A 15721-nucleotide genomic window follows, 5' to 3' on the forward strand; every position below is an offset into this window, starting at 1 on the left:
CTTTCTGGGAAATTTATACAAAAGACTTTTTGGTAATTTTGGCAAAAATGGGAGGTTTTGTTTTGGCCAACAGCACGTGTCCGAAGAAAATATATTTTTCAACAGTTATGGCCAAAAACAGCGTTTTTTTTTTTTTTTTTTTTTTTTACAATTTCGACAAAAGCATGGATTTTTTAAATAATTTTGACAAAAACTACAGGTTTGCATCAATGAGAGTTGAATTTACAAGTTTTTTCAACAAGAAATTCGAGTTATGGAGGCAAAACGTTCGACTTCCAGAGGTTTGTTTTGAGCAGGCCATTGATACCCAGAGATCCACTCCTTTAAAGACACATCTGCAGAAGTGGCAAAATGTAGACAGTTTAGAATTACAACACTTTATCATATTCCATTGAACCAATTATGTGCAGTTCAAACACTATACCCAAGTACAGATGTATGTAGTTGTCGCTGAAAATCATACTTTGTCGTTCTAACGCTCATATCTGTCGGGAGAAGTAGTCGTGATTCATAAACAAAAATGGTCGTGATGACTACCTGTTTAGTCGTTTAAAAGCTTCTGTATTTAGCACCTAATTTGTTGTTAATACCCCTTTTATTGTCGTAAGACTTGCCTGTCGTTCAAACCACCTTTTTTGTAGTTCGATTAAATATTTCCCTTTTAATTAATTCCCCAGAAGAACAACAAAAAAAAAAATTATAAGCCAGACCATAGAACCATCTGCTGTGTTCATTCGAACCAGTACATACATATGTATGTTCAAATGACGTATGTGCACATATGCTATCAAACTGTCACTTCGACCACATTTCCCTATTTTCCTTAATTTAGTATACACAGAACATATTGTTTCAACATAAAATTCGTGAAAAACGCGGAAAATTTATCAGAAAATTTTACAATTGCTTGTTCAAACATCGACTCATCAGCTTTCAACTCAATTTTGATATTTTCAATTCAATACTGTTTCCACACTCGCTGAAAGATCATCAACCATGTTTTCCGTGATTTTTCTCATCCTGCTAGCGCAGCAATTCGCGACAAAAGTAATTTTCAAATTGTCACTTATCTCATCGAAAAATTCGAAAAAGCATATCTATTTATTGTGTCATTTTTACAGGGTGAATTGATCAAAGACCCTTCGCTCAAACCAGCAGATCCGTTTGTGGTATCGGATGACGCCGAGGTCATAAAAAAAGAAATACACGACGATGTCTGCACGGACCGTGATAAAATAGCTAAAATCATATTTCACAGCACGATCGACCAACGTCAAGAACTTTATGATTTTTACAACGAGAAGTATTTTGCATATGTAAGATGATATTTTCTGCACTAAAATTAGAAATTACGTTCAAGGTGCTCAACTCTTTCACCACAGTGAGAATGTTTACAAGATACATTAGGAAGTTAGGTCCTCGACAGATGTTCAATTTCTGATTAGGTACTCAAAACATGATTATTTATTTGTGGGCTTTTTGTTATTGTTTTGTTTTGTTTAGAAACTGTAAAAGTCGTCGACGTTTTAAAAATATTTGCTATCTCCAAATTTTCGGAGCTAGCACTGAACTAACCCAAACACCTCATCACAAAAATCCTACTAAAGTTCATTAGCCAGACATTTCTGAAAATCCTTAAATTAAATCACTTAGTTTACTTTCTGTATGAGTAGAATAAATCGTGGGTAAGTACTCAAATATCATTGACAGGTTAATAGATACGGCAAAAGAACTTATTCAACAACCCTATACCGAGATCTGCTGAACATATCAAATGATAATCTACAAGACTTATACATGTTGGTTTTCAAAAGATACGAAGCTCTGTTGGGTAACACGTTGCACTCGGCAATAGCAGGCAACTGGAAAGAAGGAGGGGTCGTCGAAGAAATAGTCTGCGCCAACGATAAAGAAATGAAGGATCTTATCCAAGAACATTACAAAGCAGGTGAATATTGAATCATTGAATACCTACCTAAATAAACCAATGCAACAGATGCAGATGCACAGTACTAGTAAAATAGATTTACTCGTATTAAATTTGTAAAATAAACCTTTTTTGTTCTCTAACAATGTAAAGCTTTCCAATGCACTGTAGAAGATCATTTGAAATTAATTCATAAAGATGATCAAGCTTATCAAGAAGTTATACACAAGTATTGTTGGGTAAGTCACTAAAAAATGTTCAAAAATAGAGACGGGGCAACGTAATGAAAAAAATTCTTTTCATCTTGAAGTGTGTTTTTTTGGCAGCAATCACTTTGTCAAGAAAAGAAAATGAAACCGGAAGATATCGATAAAGAAGTAAAAGCTTTACAAGACATCGATCCAAAAAAAGGTACTGAAAAAAAATCATGATGACTTTCTCAACGAAAAATACATAAATTCTAATAAACTCAAATATCGTACTTCCATGAGCTTATCTCTAAGCGGAAGACAAAGTACAGCCGAACGTAAGAACGAAAGCGATTGCAAATAGAATTAACCATCCCCCCCCCCCCCGCCACAAAAAACCCACTCTACAGGTACTTATAAGATCGCGGTACGGGTACATTCGAGATCTTTAAAACTGAAGGAAAATTTCTAATTATTTATAAACTCTTCCTTGTCTCCTCAGTTACCTGATCCGTCCCCTATGCACCTCTTTCTGCAGTCAAAACTTGCATAGAATGCTAAAAGTTGGTTGGAAATTTTCTTGCTTTTTGAAGGAATTTCTATACTATTTTCTAACTTTCTTGCCACTCATGCGAATTTCTCGCCTTTTTCTAACTTTCTTGCCTTTTTCTTGCCAGTAGACACTCTGATTATTAGAGATAATGCATTTAATCGACTAATCTACGTCATCATTTCACAGATAAAGAAGGATTTAAAAAGAAACTTAAAGAGTTATTGGATAAAAACTGCGAACCAGATCTTAAAGAAATATTCAACAAGTACAAAAAAGACAAACACAGAATTTCAGACGCAGTAGACGATGCCTTCGATGGAGACGAAAAAACAGCATTCAATGTCTTAGGTACCCTACACGAGTATAAATTCTCATTCATACTTTTCATTGCAGCACGTTTTTATCTAATATCTACGGTCCATTTCCCGCCAATTTTCCATATGTTTTTTCTTCGCAGTCAGATATATCGAAAACACTTGTATGTTCTACGCTGATGAACTATACCACGCTGTTCATGGATTTGGAACTGATATCGATAAAATCAACAGAATTGTCTTGACAAGATGTGAACTGATATGCTTTGCATTTTCAATGAGTACAAAACGAAACGAGGCGAAACATTCACCGAACGTCTCGATGTAAGAATTATTCTGGGTCATTCCAGGTCAATTCGACCAAGAAGTGGTAAAGGGGGGGATCGGCGATTTTTTGGAAATTTTTCTTGTGGAAAGGCCTTCTGAAGGGATGGCCAGTGGCGCAAATCGCCGCCCCCAAGCCTTTTTCTAAACGCTGTTAGGGAGTGTCCAAGGTTTCAGCGAACTTGAAATACCATCCATTTCAGCAGTGGATTACTCGATAACTGCGATTCCTACCAAAATGGAAGTTTTTCCAATAATAATTAAAGGTTTTGAAAGAATTTCTGGTGATACAATAAAAATCAGTGTTGCCACTTTTTTTCGTGCGAAAAATTAGCTGATTTTTTGGTTTAAAACACGAAAAAAACTGTTGACTGGTGAAGTTGACACATTTGACCCCTATTTTTACGTATCCGTTGAGAAAGTAAAAAAAAAAAAACCTCTTTCGATGAAATAAGCTCATCACGAAAAAATCAAAATTAAAAAAAAAAAATAAAAAAGTTAAAATTTATTCAGTCGTCTTATTTTGACCTCTTTCTGATGTATTCCATGAAAAAGTTGATAAAAATTACACTCATATCAAAAAAAACTAAAATTCGTTTATTTTTCGAATTTTGATTTTTTCTAATGAGCTTATTTCATCGAGTGAAGCGGGGTTTCAACTTTCTCAACGCATACGTAAAAACAGGGGTCAAATGGGTCAACTTCACCAGTCAAAAGTGTTTTTTTTTCGTGTTTTAAACCAAAAAATCTCATTTTTTGGCAAACTTCAAATGTTTTAAATTCCACTTTACGAAATAATGCCATCCCAATTTTTTAATATGTTGTTCAGCATGAAAAGTTGTCCATAATATATTTTTATCAGAACTTTTGAGAGTCGGAACGATATGAAAACTACGTTTTGAAACTTTTCTTGCTGATTTTTTGTACGAAAAAAAGTGGCAACGCTGATTTTCATGATATCACCAAAAACCCTTTCAAAACCCCTAACTATTGGGAAAAGTTCTATTTTGGTAGGTATCGCGGTTATCGAGTAATCCACTGCTGAAATGGATGATATTTCAAGTTCACTGAAAACTTGGACACCCCCTAGCAGCGTTTAAAAACGGACCAGAGGGATGCGATTTGCGCCATTGGTCATCCCTTCAGAAGATCTTTCCACAGAAAAAACTTCAAAGAAATCGCCGACCCCCCCCCCCGGTTCCACTTCGTGGTCGAATTGACTTGGAATGACTCTTCCAATAAACTTAATTTCAAAATTCGAAGTGCTCTAATGATTGACGTAATTTCAATCACTTTTAGGAAGACACTTCTGAAGATCGTTATTTGGAATCCATTCGATATCTTTGTGGAAAGCCATAGATCTGTAATAATTCCGCGTTGTTAAAACGGCTTAGAAACCGAAATTTCGACAGTTCATGCGAAGTTCTACATATTTATACATAGTAATATTAACCTACTGTAATCCAAAATATAAATAAACATATTTGAATATTTCCACTAATACATACATCAATGATCTAATTGCGATATTTTTAATTCGAGTCGAACATTGTGTTTGTGATGAGTTTAAATTATTGTTAAATTTTTGAATACAACCCCAACCCCTTCAAAGACATCCATTCAGCACATAAATTATTATGACTAAAAATTGAAATTTTTCTGAGCAGATTTAGGTCACCAAGTCATAAGGAAATGAAAAGTAATGACTCACTTATTTTCACATTTCTTTTTTATGGCAAAACATTGGCACTCACCTGAAACAAACAGTAAAATAAATTGTTGATTAGTCAACTGTGAATCGCCTCACTTGATTTTTCGTATAATTAATTGTTTGCTAAGATAAAAAATAACACAGTAAACGTAAGTGTAAAAATATGTAATTGCTGCAGAACTGTATTGGCAGAGTGCACAATCGATCTAGAGTACATTGAAACCAAGTAGAAAGCTTAGTAGGTACCAGTCATTTTTCGTAGATAATTTCAATTTAGATAAATTTTTCATGGTTGACCCAAAAAATCCTAACGCTGAGCACGATCTGAAATTTATTCTTTTGAAATAGAATTTTTAATAGCCAAAAAATGCAAACAAACTATAAAAATTGAATATTACCTATCGGCTCTCGCGTATTTGAATTGACTAAAACTGAACATACTCGTATCTAGGGTGAACCTACGCAGCTCGGAAATTTTTGCCAATGGGCCGCTTTTTATTGTTAAAGTTTTTGCTACCCAGACACCTAGCTAAAAATAGCATCAATTTTCATAGTGTGTTTGCACTTTTCAACTTTTAAAAATTTGACTTCGGAGAAATAAATTCCAAATTCGTGCTCAACGCATTGAAATATCCGATTACCGCACTTTATACGACAATTTTGGTCGATTTTATTTAAATTGAAGGGTGGGTAGGTACTTGTAGTAGTGTTGTTCAGGGAGGTATTTTTCACAAAGTACCCGCTGTTGAGATTTTTAGGGTCAATATGTCTAGATTGTCTGAGCTATCATTACCAAACTGAAAAAACCGGGTCAATATGTCTAGATTGTCTGAGCTATCATTACCAAACTGTGATCTGTCACGAGAAAACCAGGTTAGTGTCCAAAAAATCGATTTGGTTTTTTTTATGGATATTGGTAGTACTCAGTGTGCAGAATCCGCCTGTGGTGGTTAAAACGTTCGCGAACGATTCTTTTGACCCTAAATTCAAGGTTAAAAAAATTGAGCAACTACAAAAAAAGTTTGAAAATTTTTTTTTTGAGATTTTCTTGAAAAGTATGTTCTGGGGAGTCAACATGCAAATTTTTGGGGCAATCGGCCCACATTTGGTGGATTAGTGCCATTTTATTGAAATTTGAATGGGGCTTAAGCTGGAAAAATCAACTCTTTTCACTTTGAACAAAATTTTTGAAAAAATTGAAAAACTCAATAAATAACTTTATTTTATATTAATTATTCATTCTTAGTAGTTTTCGCGACATTTTTGGTGCAAAATTGAAAAAAAACGAAAAAATCGATTTGGGGAAATTTCGATTATTGGCCTTTGGCAACCCTGATTTTGAAAAAAAATGTCAGGTTATGTTGGCACCCCTTGTGGTCAAAAGTGGTCCAAATTTTTTGGACCTACGAATCATAGATCGCCGAACACATAGATTCAAAACTTCAAATGCCCGTCCTGTAAAATTTACGTTTTGGACACTAACCTGGTTTTCTCGTGACAGATCACAAACTGAAAAAACCTTGATATAGAAAAATCACATAATTACTACAAACGTCATTTTAAAAAATTGAAATTTTCTCAAAATTGGTAATTTATTTTTTCAATTGCCAAAACATTAATTTCTGTTGAGATGCGTGACATTTGTTGCACTCGAATGATAATTATTGTGATCAAACTCAAGTTCACATCTTCTTCATTTTTCTTCCCTTAAATTTACCGAATTTCAAAAATACACAAAAATCAGTATTCAGTTGAAAAAAAAGTATGAGCGAGAGCTAGAACCATATGTTTTGTTCATTCGAACCAGTAAATAGACACACATGTTTCACAGACAATTTCGTACCATAAATTTTAACGTACATATTTTACGTAATGGACCATATAGTGATGGGCTACAAGTTGTTTTACCATTGGAATCATGATAAACGTAAACGATTTTTTACAGTTATTTGTTCATTTTATTCAAATGTCAAGTTTGAGGGTCGCAGACTTCAGACTTCGAATTTGGAAAAAAATCGTGGGATTGGACGATGGGGCATAGGATAAGGTAAGTATGCTTTAAGGTTTGCTCAGTGGCCTTCAAGAATGGCTACTGCATTCTTGAATTTCGAAACTGACCCGTGGAAGATGATCCTTCTGGTAGGTATTTATACATATAACACATGTGACAACTATTTTCGCAATCTTACCCTCGAACCCTCCTAAATGGAGCAAAATTTTCAATGGAGTACAAGATACAGGTCCAGGCTAGAATTTGAAGAATATTTTAAAATTCTAGCTTGGTTCAGTGTTCACATAATGTTCACTTCTTTGGCTCACCTAAATTTACTGAAGAAGATAAACACACAAATTAGTGGATATTTTTATGTATTTCCATTAGAAAAACATAAAAAAATCTATAAGCGAGGGCAAGAAATCGTTGTGTTGATTCGAACCAGTACATATGTTCGAATGACGCGTGTGTACGAGTACATATGCTTTCAAATTGTAACTTCAACCACATTTCCCCTTATTTTTCTCAATTTAGTATAGATCATAAATTGTTTTAACATAAGATTCGTGAAAAGCGTAGAAATTTATCACAAAGTTTCACAAACGCTTGTTCAAACACAACTCATCAGCTTTCAACTCAATTTTACGATTTTCAAATTCAATACTGCTTCATCGCTCGTTAAAAGATCATCAACCATGTTTTCCGTGATTTTTCTCATCCTGCTTATGCAGCAATTCGCGACAGAAGTAATTTTCAAATTGTCATTTACTTATCTCATCGGAAAATTTGAAAACCATATCTATACTTACATTGTGCCATTTTTACAGGGTGAATTAATCAAAGACCCTTCGCTCAAACCAGCAGATCCATTTGTGGTATCGGATGACGCGGAGGTCATAAAGAAAGAAATACACGACGATTTTTTCACGGACCGTGAAAAAATATCCAAAATCATATTTCACAGGACGATCGACCAACGTCAACAACTCTATGATTTTTACAACGAGAAGTATTTCGCATACGTAAGATGATATGTATTTTACTAAAATTACGTTCAAAAGGCTCTAACCACAGAAAGAATTTTTCAAAAATTTATCAGGAAGTTAGATCCACAACATGATGTACAATTTTCGATTACTTGAAACTGATTTTTTTTTCGGTTTAGAAACAGTAAAAGGCGTTGACGTTTTAAAAATGTTTGCCATCTCCAAATTTTTTGAGATAGGATTGAACTAAACCAGACTCCTCATCATAAAGCTCCCACTCAATTAAATCACTTAGTTTATTTTCAGTTTGACTATAGTAAATCGAAGCTACTTAAATATCATTGACAGGTTAATAGATACGGCAAAAGAACTTATTCAACGACCCTGTACAAGGATCTGATTAACATATCAAAAAAAAAATTACGAAGGTTATACGAATTGGTTTTCGAAAGACACGAAGCTCTGTTAGGTAACACACTGCACTCAGCAATAACAGGCAAGTGTAAAGAAGGAAAGGTCGTCGAAGAAATAGTCTGTGCCAACGATAAAGAGATGAAGGATCTGATCCAAGAACATTACAAAACAGGTGAACATTGAATACTGAAATAAACCAATGGAAAAGATGCAGATTGCACAGACCAGTAAAATAAGTCTACTCGTATTAAATTTGTAAAATGAACCTTTTTCTTTTCCTACCAATGTAAAGCTTTCCAATGCACCGTCGAAGACCATTTGAAATTAATTCATAAAGATGATATAGCTTATCAAGAAGTTATACACAAGTATTGTTGGGTAAGTTACTAAAAAATGTTCAAAAATAGAGACGGTGCAACCTGCAACGTAATGAAAAAAATTATTTTCATCCTGAAGTGTGTTTTTTTTGGCAGCAATCACTTTGTCAAGAAAAGAAAATGAAACCGGAAGATATCGATAAAGAAGTAAAAGCTTTACAAGACATCGATCTAAAAAAAGGTATTGAAAGAAAATGATGATGACTTTCTCAACGAAAAATACATAAATTCTAATAACCTCAAATATCGTACTTCCGTGAGTTTATCTCTAAAAGGAAGACAGAGGGAGTCAAATTTGTACAGCTGAACGTAGGAACGAAAGCGATTGCAAATCCCCCCCTCCCACGAAAAAAACACCCTGAAGGTACTTACAAGATCGATACATTCGAGATTTTTGAAATCAAATGAAAATTTCTTGTAATTTATAAACCCTTCTAGTCGGGGAGCCCGCTTAAGGATCTATTGCACCCCCCTCCCCCGTCGATCCTCCGGAACAACTTTTTTTCTTAAAGGGAGAGTCCTAACGAACATTTCTAGACCTTGTACTAAAAAAAGTGGCCCTACTTACAAAATGGCGGCCGTTTTGATTGACAGGTAAGCCGAAATCGCAGATTTTGCGTTCCAGCATAGAACTTGCACAACGTTATTCAAACCGTACAAAGACAGATCGAAAGATCAGGCAAAAATTTATCACTTGTCAAAATTTCAAGTGCTAAAGTGAGTTTTTCGATTTTCGGTGAATTTTTGAAAACCAAATTTAGGCCAAAAATGAGGGGAAAAATCAAAATTTTATTTACCTAACTAACCAAGAAAGCTGAAATTTGGAATATACCCCATTTTCGACATGTCAAATTGATTGGAAACTGTTTCAAACCGTTTTGAGCAGTTCTGGAGCCTCCAGCAGATTTATGAAACTCGAAATTCCCACAAAATTGTTTCAAAATTGAGTTGGAAACCTGAAATTTATTCTGCAAACTAATTTCAATACACTACGAAGTCAACTGCAGCGGGAATTTCAAGTCCTTTTGGAGCGTCCAGCGACTTTTTGAAAATTCCTGGAGTCTCCAGCAGATTTTTGAAACTTTAAATTTTCACAAAATTTCATCAATGGAGATGGAAAGCTGAAATTTACTCTACACTTCAATTTTAATACTCTCTGAAGACGAATTCCGGTGGGTTCAAGACATTTTGGAGCCTCCAGCGACTTTTTGAAAATTAATGGAGCCACCAGTAGATTTTTAAAACTTGAAATTCTCGCAACATTTTACCAAATGGAGGTTGCAAGCTGAAATTTACTTCAAAAACCAATTTCAATACGATATGAAGTCGACTACTTGGCGATTTCAAATGGTTTTGAAGCTTCCAGCTACTTTTCGGAAATTTCGATTTTATAAAATACGCCATACGACCTTTCAAAAAGTAGCTGGAGGCTCCAAAACGACTTAAAATCCACCAGCAGTCGACTTCGTAGCGTACTGAAATTAGTTTGCAGAATAAATTTCAGCTTTCCAACGCCATTTTGATGAAATTTTGTGGAAATTTCGAGCTTCAAAAATCTGCTGGAGGCTCCAGAACTGATCAAAACGGTTTGAAACAGTTTCCAATCAATTTGTCATGTCGAAAATAGGGCACACCTCAAATTTCAGCTTTCTTGGTCAATTTGGTAAAATTTTGATTTTTCCCTCATTTTTGGCCTTTTGATTTTCAAAAATTAACCAAAAATCGAAAAACGCATTTTAGCACTTGAAATTTTGACAGGTGATGAATTTTTTCCTGATCTTTCGATCTACCTTTATACGGTTTGAAAAATTTTGTGCAAGTCCTATGTTGGAACGCAAAATCTGCAATTTCGGCTGACCTGTCGATCAAAATGGCCGCAATTTTGTCGGTAGGACCACTGTTTTTTGAGTACAACGGTTAGAAATGTTCCTTAGGACTCTGAAAAAAGATGTCCCGGAAGATCGACCGGGAGGGGGGGGGTGCAATAGATCCTTAAGCGGGCTCCCCGACTATTCTTTGTCTCCTCAGTTACTTGCTACGTACCTAAGTATAAATACTAGGTATAGGTAGTTGATACATTTAGATAATGCATTCAATCCACTAATCCACGACATCATTTCACAGATAAAGAAGGATTTAAAAAGAAACTCAAAGAGTTATTGGATAAAAACTGCGAACCGGACCTTAAAGAAATATTCAACAAGTACAAAAAAGACAAACACAGAATTTCAGACGCAGTAGACGATGCCTTCGATGGAGACGAAAAATCAGCATTCAATGTCTTAGGTACCCTACACGAGTATAAATACTCATTCATACTTTTCATCGCAGCTTGTTCTTTTCTATGGTCCATTTCCTATCAATTTTCCATCTTTTTTTCTTCGCAGTCAGATACATCGAGAACACTTGTATGTTCTACGCTGATGAATTATACCATGCTGTTAGTGGACCTGGAGCTGATATCGATAAAATCAACAGAATAGTCCTAACTAGATATGAACGTGATATGCTTTGCATTTTCAATGAATACAAAAGTAAACGAGGCGAAACATTCACCGAGCGTCTCGATGTAAGAATTCTAAAAAACTTAATTTCATAATTTGAAGTGCTCTCGTATAATATACATATGTACCTACATACAATGATTAATGTAATTTCTATCACTTCTAGCATGACCATAGATCTGTAATAATTCCTCGTTGTTTAAACGGCTTAGAAACCTAAATTTCGACAGTCAGTGTGAAGTTCTACATAAGTATTTAAACATATTAACTACTGTAATCCAAAATATAAATAAACCAATTTTCATAGTTTGTTTGCACTTTTTAACATTTTATAAATTCGATTTCGCAGAAACAAATTCCAAATTCGTGCTCAACTCATTAAAATAACCCAATTACCACACTTTTCACGATGGATAATAACTGTGGTCAAATTTTTCGAATTCACTTTTTTATTGGAATTGAATTGGAATTGAGTAGTCTTCTCAGCATTCAAACACGTCTATCTTCGTAATGTTCACTTTTTTTTGGCACATTTAAATTTATTGGATAAAAAAAAAATACCCAAATTATGTATTTTAAATTAATCCTCGTTAAAAAACCACGAAAAATTAATAACCGAGAATATAAAACCGTCTGTTGGGTTCATTCGAAACCAGTACATACGTTCAAATCACACGTGTGCACATAATATGCTTTCGAAATGGAACTTCGACCACATTTCACCTTATTGTTCTTATTTTAGAATACAACACACTGTTTCAACAGAACGATCGTGAAAAGCGTAAAACATTTATCACAAAATTGCACAAATAACGCTTATTCAAACACGACTCATCAGCTTTCAACTCAATATTGCAATTTTCAATTCAATACTGTTTCTATACTCGTTTAAAGATCATCTGCCATGTTTTCCGTGATTTTTCTCATCCTGCTTACGCAGCAATTCGCTACAAAAGTAATTTTCAAATTGTCACTCATCATTTGATCGGAAAATTCGAAAAACTATATCTAAAGATTGTGTCATTTTTACAGGGTGAATTAATCAAAGACCCTTCGCTCAAACCAGCAGATCCATTTATCGTATCGGATGACGCGGAGGTCATAAAGAAAGAAATACACAACGATGCCTGCACGAACCGCGACAAATTAGCCAAAATCATATTCCACAGGACGATCGACCAACGTATACAACTCTATGATTTTTACAACGAGAAGTATTTCGCATATGTAAGATATTTTTTTCACTAAAATTACATTCCAAGGGGTCAACTCTTCTACCACAGAGAGAATTTGTTTTTTAAAAAACATCAGAAAGTTAGGTCCCGAAGGTCCACAACATGATGTACAATTTCTAATTACTTACTCGAAATATTTTTTTTTTCTTTTTTAGAAACTATAAAAGTGTTTTTTGCACATGTTTGATATCTCAAAATTTCCGGAGCTAGCACCGAACTAACCCAGACTCCTCATCACAAAAATCCCTGAACTCAATTTTTAGAATGAAATTTCTGAAACCCCTCAAATTTAATCACTTGGTTTATTTTCTGTTTGACTATAGTAAATCGTAGATAAGTACTGAAATATCAATTATCATTGACAGGTCAATAGGTACGGCAAAAGAGTTTACTCAACAACCCTATACTGGGATCTGCTATATTACTCAACAGATAGTTTACAAAAATTATACAAATTAGCCTTCAAAAGATACGAAGCTCAGCTGGGTGATACATTGCACTCGGCAATCGCAGGCGAGTGGAAAGAAGGAGGGGTCGTCGAAGAAATAGTCTGCGCCAACGATAAAGAAATGAAGGATCTTATCCAAGAACATTACAAAGCAGGTGAACATTGAATCATTGGATACCTACCTGAATAAACCAATGCAACAGATGCAGATGCACAGTACTAGTAAAATAGGTTTACTCGTATTAAATTTGTAAAATGAACATTTTTTGTTCTCTAACAACGTAAAGCTTTCCAATGCACCGTCGAAGACCATTTGAAATTAATTCATAAAGATGATAAAGCTTATCAAGAAACTATTCACAAGTATTGTTGGGTAAGTCGCTCAAAAATATTCAAAATAGAGACGACGCGCGACGCAACGCAATGAAGAAAACTTTTTTTATCTTGAAATCTTTGTTTTCCCACAGCAACCACTTTGTCAAGAAAAGAAAATGAAACCGGAAGATATCGATAAAGAAGCAAAAGCTTTACAAGACATCGATCCAAAAAAAGGTATGCACCGTAAAATCCAAAACTCCACTAAGTTGGCTAAAAATGTGACAGACTTTAAAAAAATATGATCGACTTTCTCAACGAAAAATACACAAATTCTAATCACCTCGAATATTGTACTTCTATAGGCTAACCCCTCTGAGGTACCTAGACAAAGGAATAAGTCAAACTTCTACAGCTGAACTCAAAAACGAAAGCGATTGAGAATTTAATGAGCCCCCCCCCCCCCCCCCCCGAAGAAAATAAGAGCCATAAGTACTTATAAGATTGGTACATTCGAAGTCTTCACAACTAAAGGAAATTTCTTGTAATTGAAACCTTCCTTCGTCTCCTTAGTTACTTTACTTACCTCTTTATGGTGTCAAAACCTAAGTAGAAATGAAGAGTGATATTCCAAAACTAGCTTTGTCCATTTTTATCAAAGTTGGGTTTTCAGTGGTACCTGGTAGATGAAGTACTAACTCACATTCCTACATCATCAACCTACCAAAATGAGGTGTCAAACTCACCTAAATAGCCAATTCACTAAAAATTAAAAAAAAAAATAGCCTAATGTTCCAAAACGTGTTTTGTCCATTTTTATTGAAATTTTTTCAGCAGTATTTAGTGGATGAAATGTATACCTACACTCCTACATTATAAATCCACCCAAATAAAGTGCTAAACTCGCCTAAAAAGTCAATTTACCCGTTTAAAGGGAAACTGTTTTTCCTCTCTCCTGAAAAGTTGTGAAAATGGACAAAGCGAGTTTTGGAATATCACTCTTCAAATACTATAGGTGGTTGTTATAAATTTAGATACTTCATTCAAATTCAATTCACTAATCTGAGTGATCATTTCACAGATAAAGAAGGATTTAAAAAGAAACTCAAAGAGTTATTGGATAAAAACTGCGAGCCCGATCTCAAAGAAATATTTAACAAGTACAAAAAAGACAAACACAGGATTTCAGACGGAGTAGACGAGGCGTTCGATGGAGATGAAAAAACAGCATTCAATGTCTTAGGTACCCTACACGAGTATAGACACTCCTTCATACTTTTCATCGCAGCATGAATTCTTTTCTACGATCCATTTTCCACCACGTTTTCATTTTTTTTTTCTTCGCAGTTAGATACATCGAGAACACTTGCATGTTCTACGCTGACGAACTGTACCACGCTGTAGATGGATGTGGAACCGATATTGATAAAATCAACAGAATAGTCTTGACTAGATGTGAACGTGATATGCTTTCCATTTTCAATGAATACAAAAACAAACGAGGCGAAACATTCACCGAACGTCTCGATGTAAGAATTATTCTAATAAAACTAATTTCAAAATTTGAAGTGATCTCGTACAATGATTAATGTAATTTCTATCACTTTTAGGGAGACACTACTGAAGATCGTTACTTGGAATCCATTCGATATCTTTGTGGAAAGCCATAGATTTCACGATATTTTCTAATTAGAGAAATTTATTTTAAATAATATTCACATTAAAAACAAAAGCTTGATAAGCGAATAAATAAAGTTCTGTTTTCTCAGTACCTGAATGTTTCATTGATTATTATCAAAAACAAGGGAATTTTTTGAGGATTCTGTCTACTTAGGCCAGTATCGGTATTTATTTGCTCCATCAGTACAAATTCTGCATGGAATGCGGATCATTCGCGGAAAAAAATGTGATCATCACAAAATTTTATTCACATTTTGCACCAGCTGAGCACATAAAATATAAAGTTTACATGTCGGTTAAAAATGTGAAATTTCACGTACCTACGTAGATTTCAGTAATGTTCACTCAAAATCATAATCGCAATTGCTGGTGAAGAATTTTTTTCTGGAAAAGAATTGCTGTGACCTCTCCAAAGAATGATTTTTTGCTCACATTTTCTCAGATGTATGTTTTACGAGGAAATTCACCGTATTGAAAAATACACTTTCTCAGTCGAATTTCCAAATCAGAATACCTACTTCAAAAAAATTTCATTGATTAAAAAAAAAAAAATGACTAAATTTGAAATATTTTCACAGAACGATCATTTTGCTTAAATTTTCAAGGTTTAGCTTTTATGGAGAAAATTAGATAGCCAAACAGTGATCATGAAAAAAAAGTTTCCTCGTTTTTTTGAAACTAGGAAAAACTTTGATTTTCGCAATTTGCAACTTTTCAGCAAGCCATCTTCCCTTTCTTCAAAATCAATAAAA

At 34.4% G+C, this 15721-nt stretch overlaps 4 protein-coding genes across 8 annotated transcripts in view; 3 read left to right on the top strand and 1 right to left on the bottom strand.

Annotated features, from left to right (window-relative positions):
• Window positions 1-15721, bottom strand: part of Adcy2 (adenylate cyclase type 2 Ac76E) — a 605017-nt gene that overhangs the window by 373744 nt on the left and 215552 nt on the right. The gene's annotated exons all lie outside the window — the stretch shown is intronic.
• LOC135847680 (annexin A13-like) lies at window positions 259-4815 on the top strand. The gene is made up of 8 exons (XM_065367337.1): window positions 259-1047; window positions 1122-1316; window positions 1711-1948; window positions 2081-2166; window positions 2254-2338; window positions 2855-3016; window positions 3126-3306; window positions 4606-4815. Exons 1-8 carry the CDS (start codon window positions 997-999, stop codon window positions 4688-4690), a joined length of 1083 nt encoding a protein of 360 aa, XP_065223409.1. The 5' UTR covers window positions 259-996; the 3' UTR covers window positions 4691-4815.
• LOC135846786 (annexin A13-like) lies at window positions 8549-11395 on the top strand. The gene is made up of 5 exons (XM_065366069.1): window positions 8549-8582; window positions 8703-8788; window positions 8884-8968; window positions 10912-11073; window positions 11175-11395. The coding sequence occupies exons 1-5, from the start codon at window positions 8549-8551 to the stop codon at window positions 11384-11386; spliced, it is 579 nt and encodes a 192-aa protein (XP_065222141.1). The 3' UTR covers window positions 11387-11395.
• On the top strand, window positions 12125-15060 carry LOC135847561 (annexin A2-like). The gene is made up of 8 exons (XM_065367124.1): window positions 12125-12246; window positions 12324-12518; window positions 12892-13129; window positions 13262-13347; window positions 13442-13526; window positions 14371-14532; window positions 14637-14818; window positions 14900-15060. The coding sequence occupies exons 1-8, from the start codon at window positions 12196-12198 to the stop codon at window positions 14957-14959; spliced, it is 1059 nt and encodes a 352-aa protein (XP_065223196.1). The 5' UTR covers window positions 12125-12195; the 3' UTR covers window positions 14960-15060.

The sequence above is a fragment of the Planococcus citri genome, chromosome 5 (genome assembly GCF_950023065.1).
Source record: "Planococcus citri chromosome 5, ihPlaCitr1.1, whole genome shotgun sequence".
Taxonomy (NCBI): domain Eukaryota; kingdom Metazoa; phylum Arthropoda; class Insecta; order Hemiptera; family Pseudococcidae; genus Planococcus; species Planococcus citri.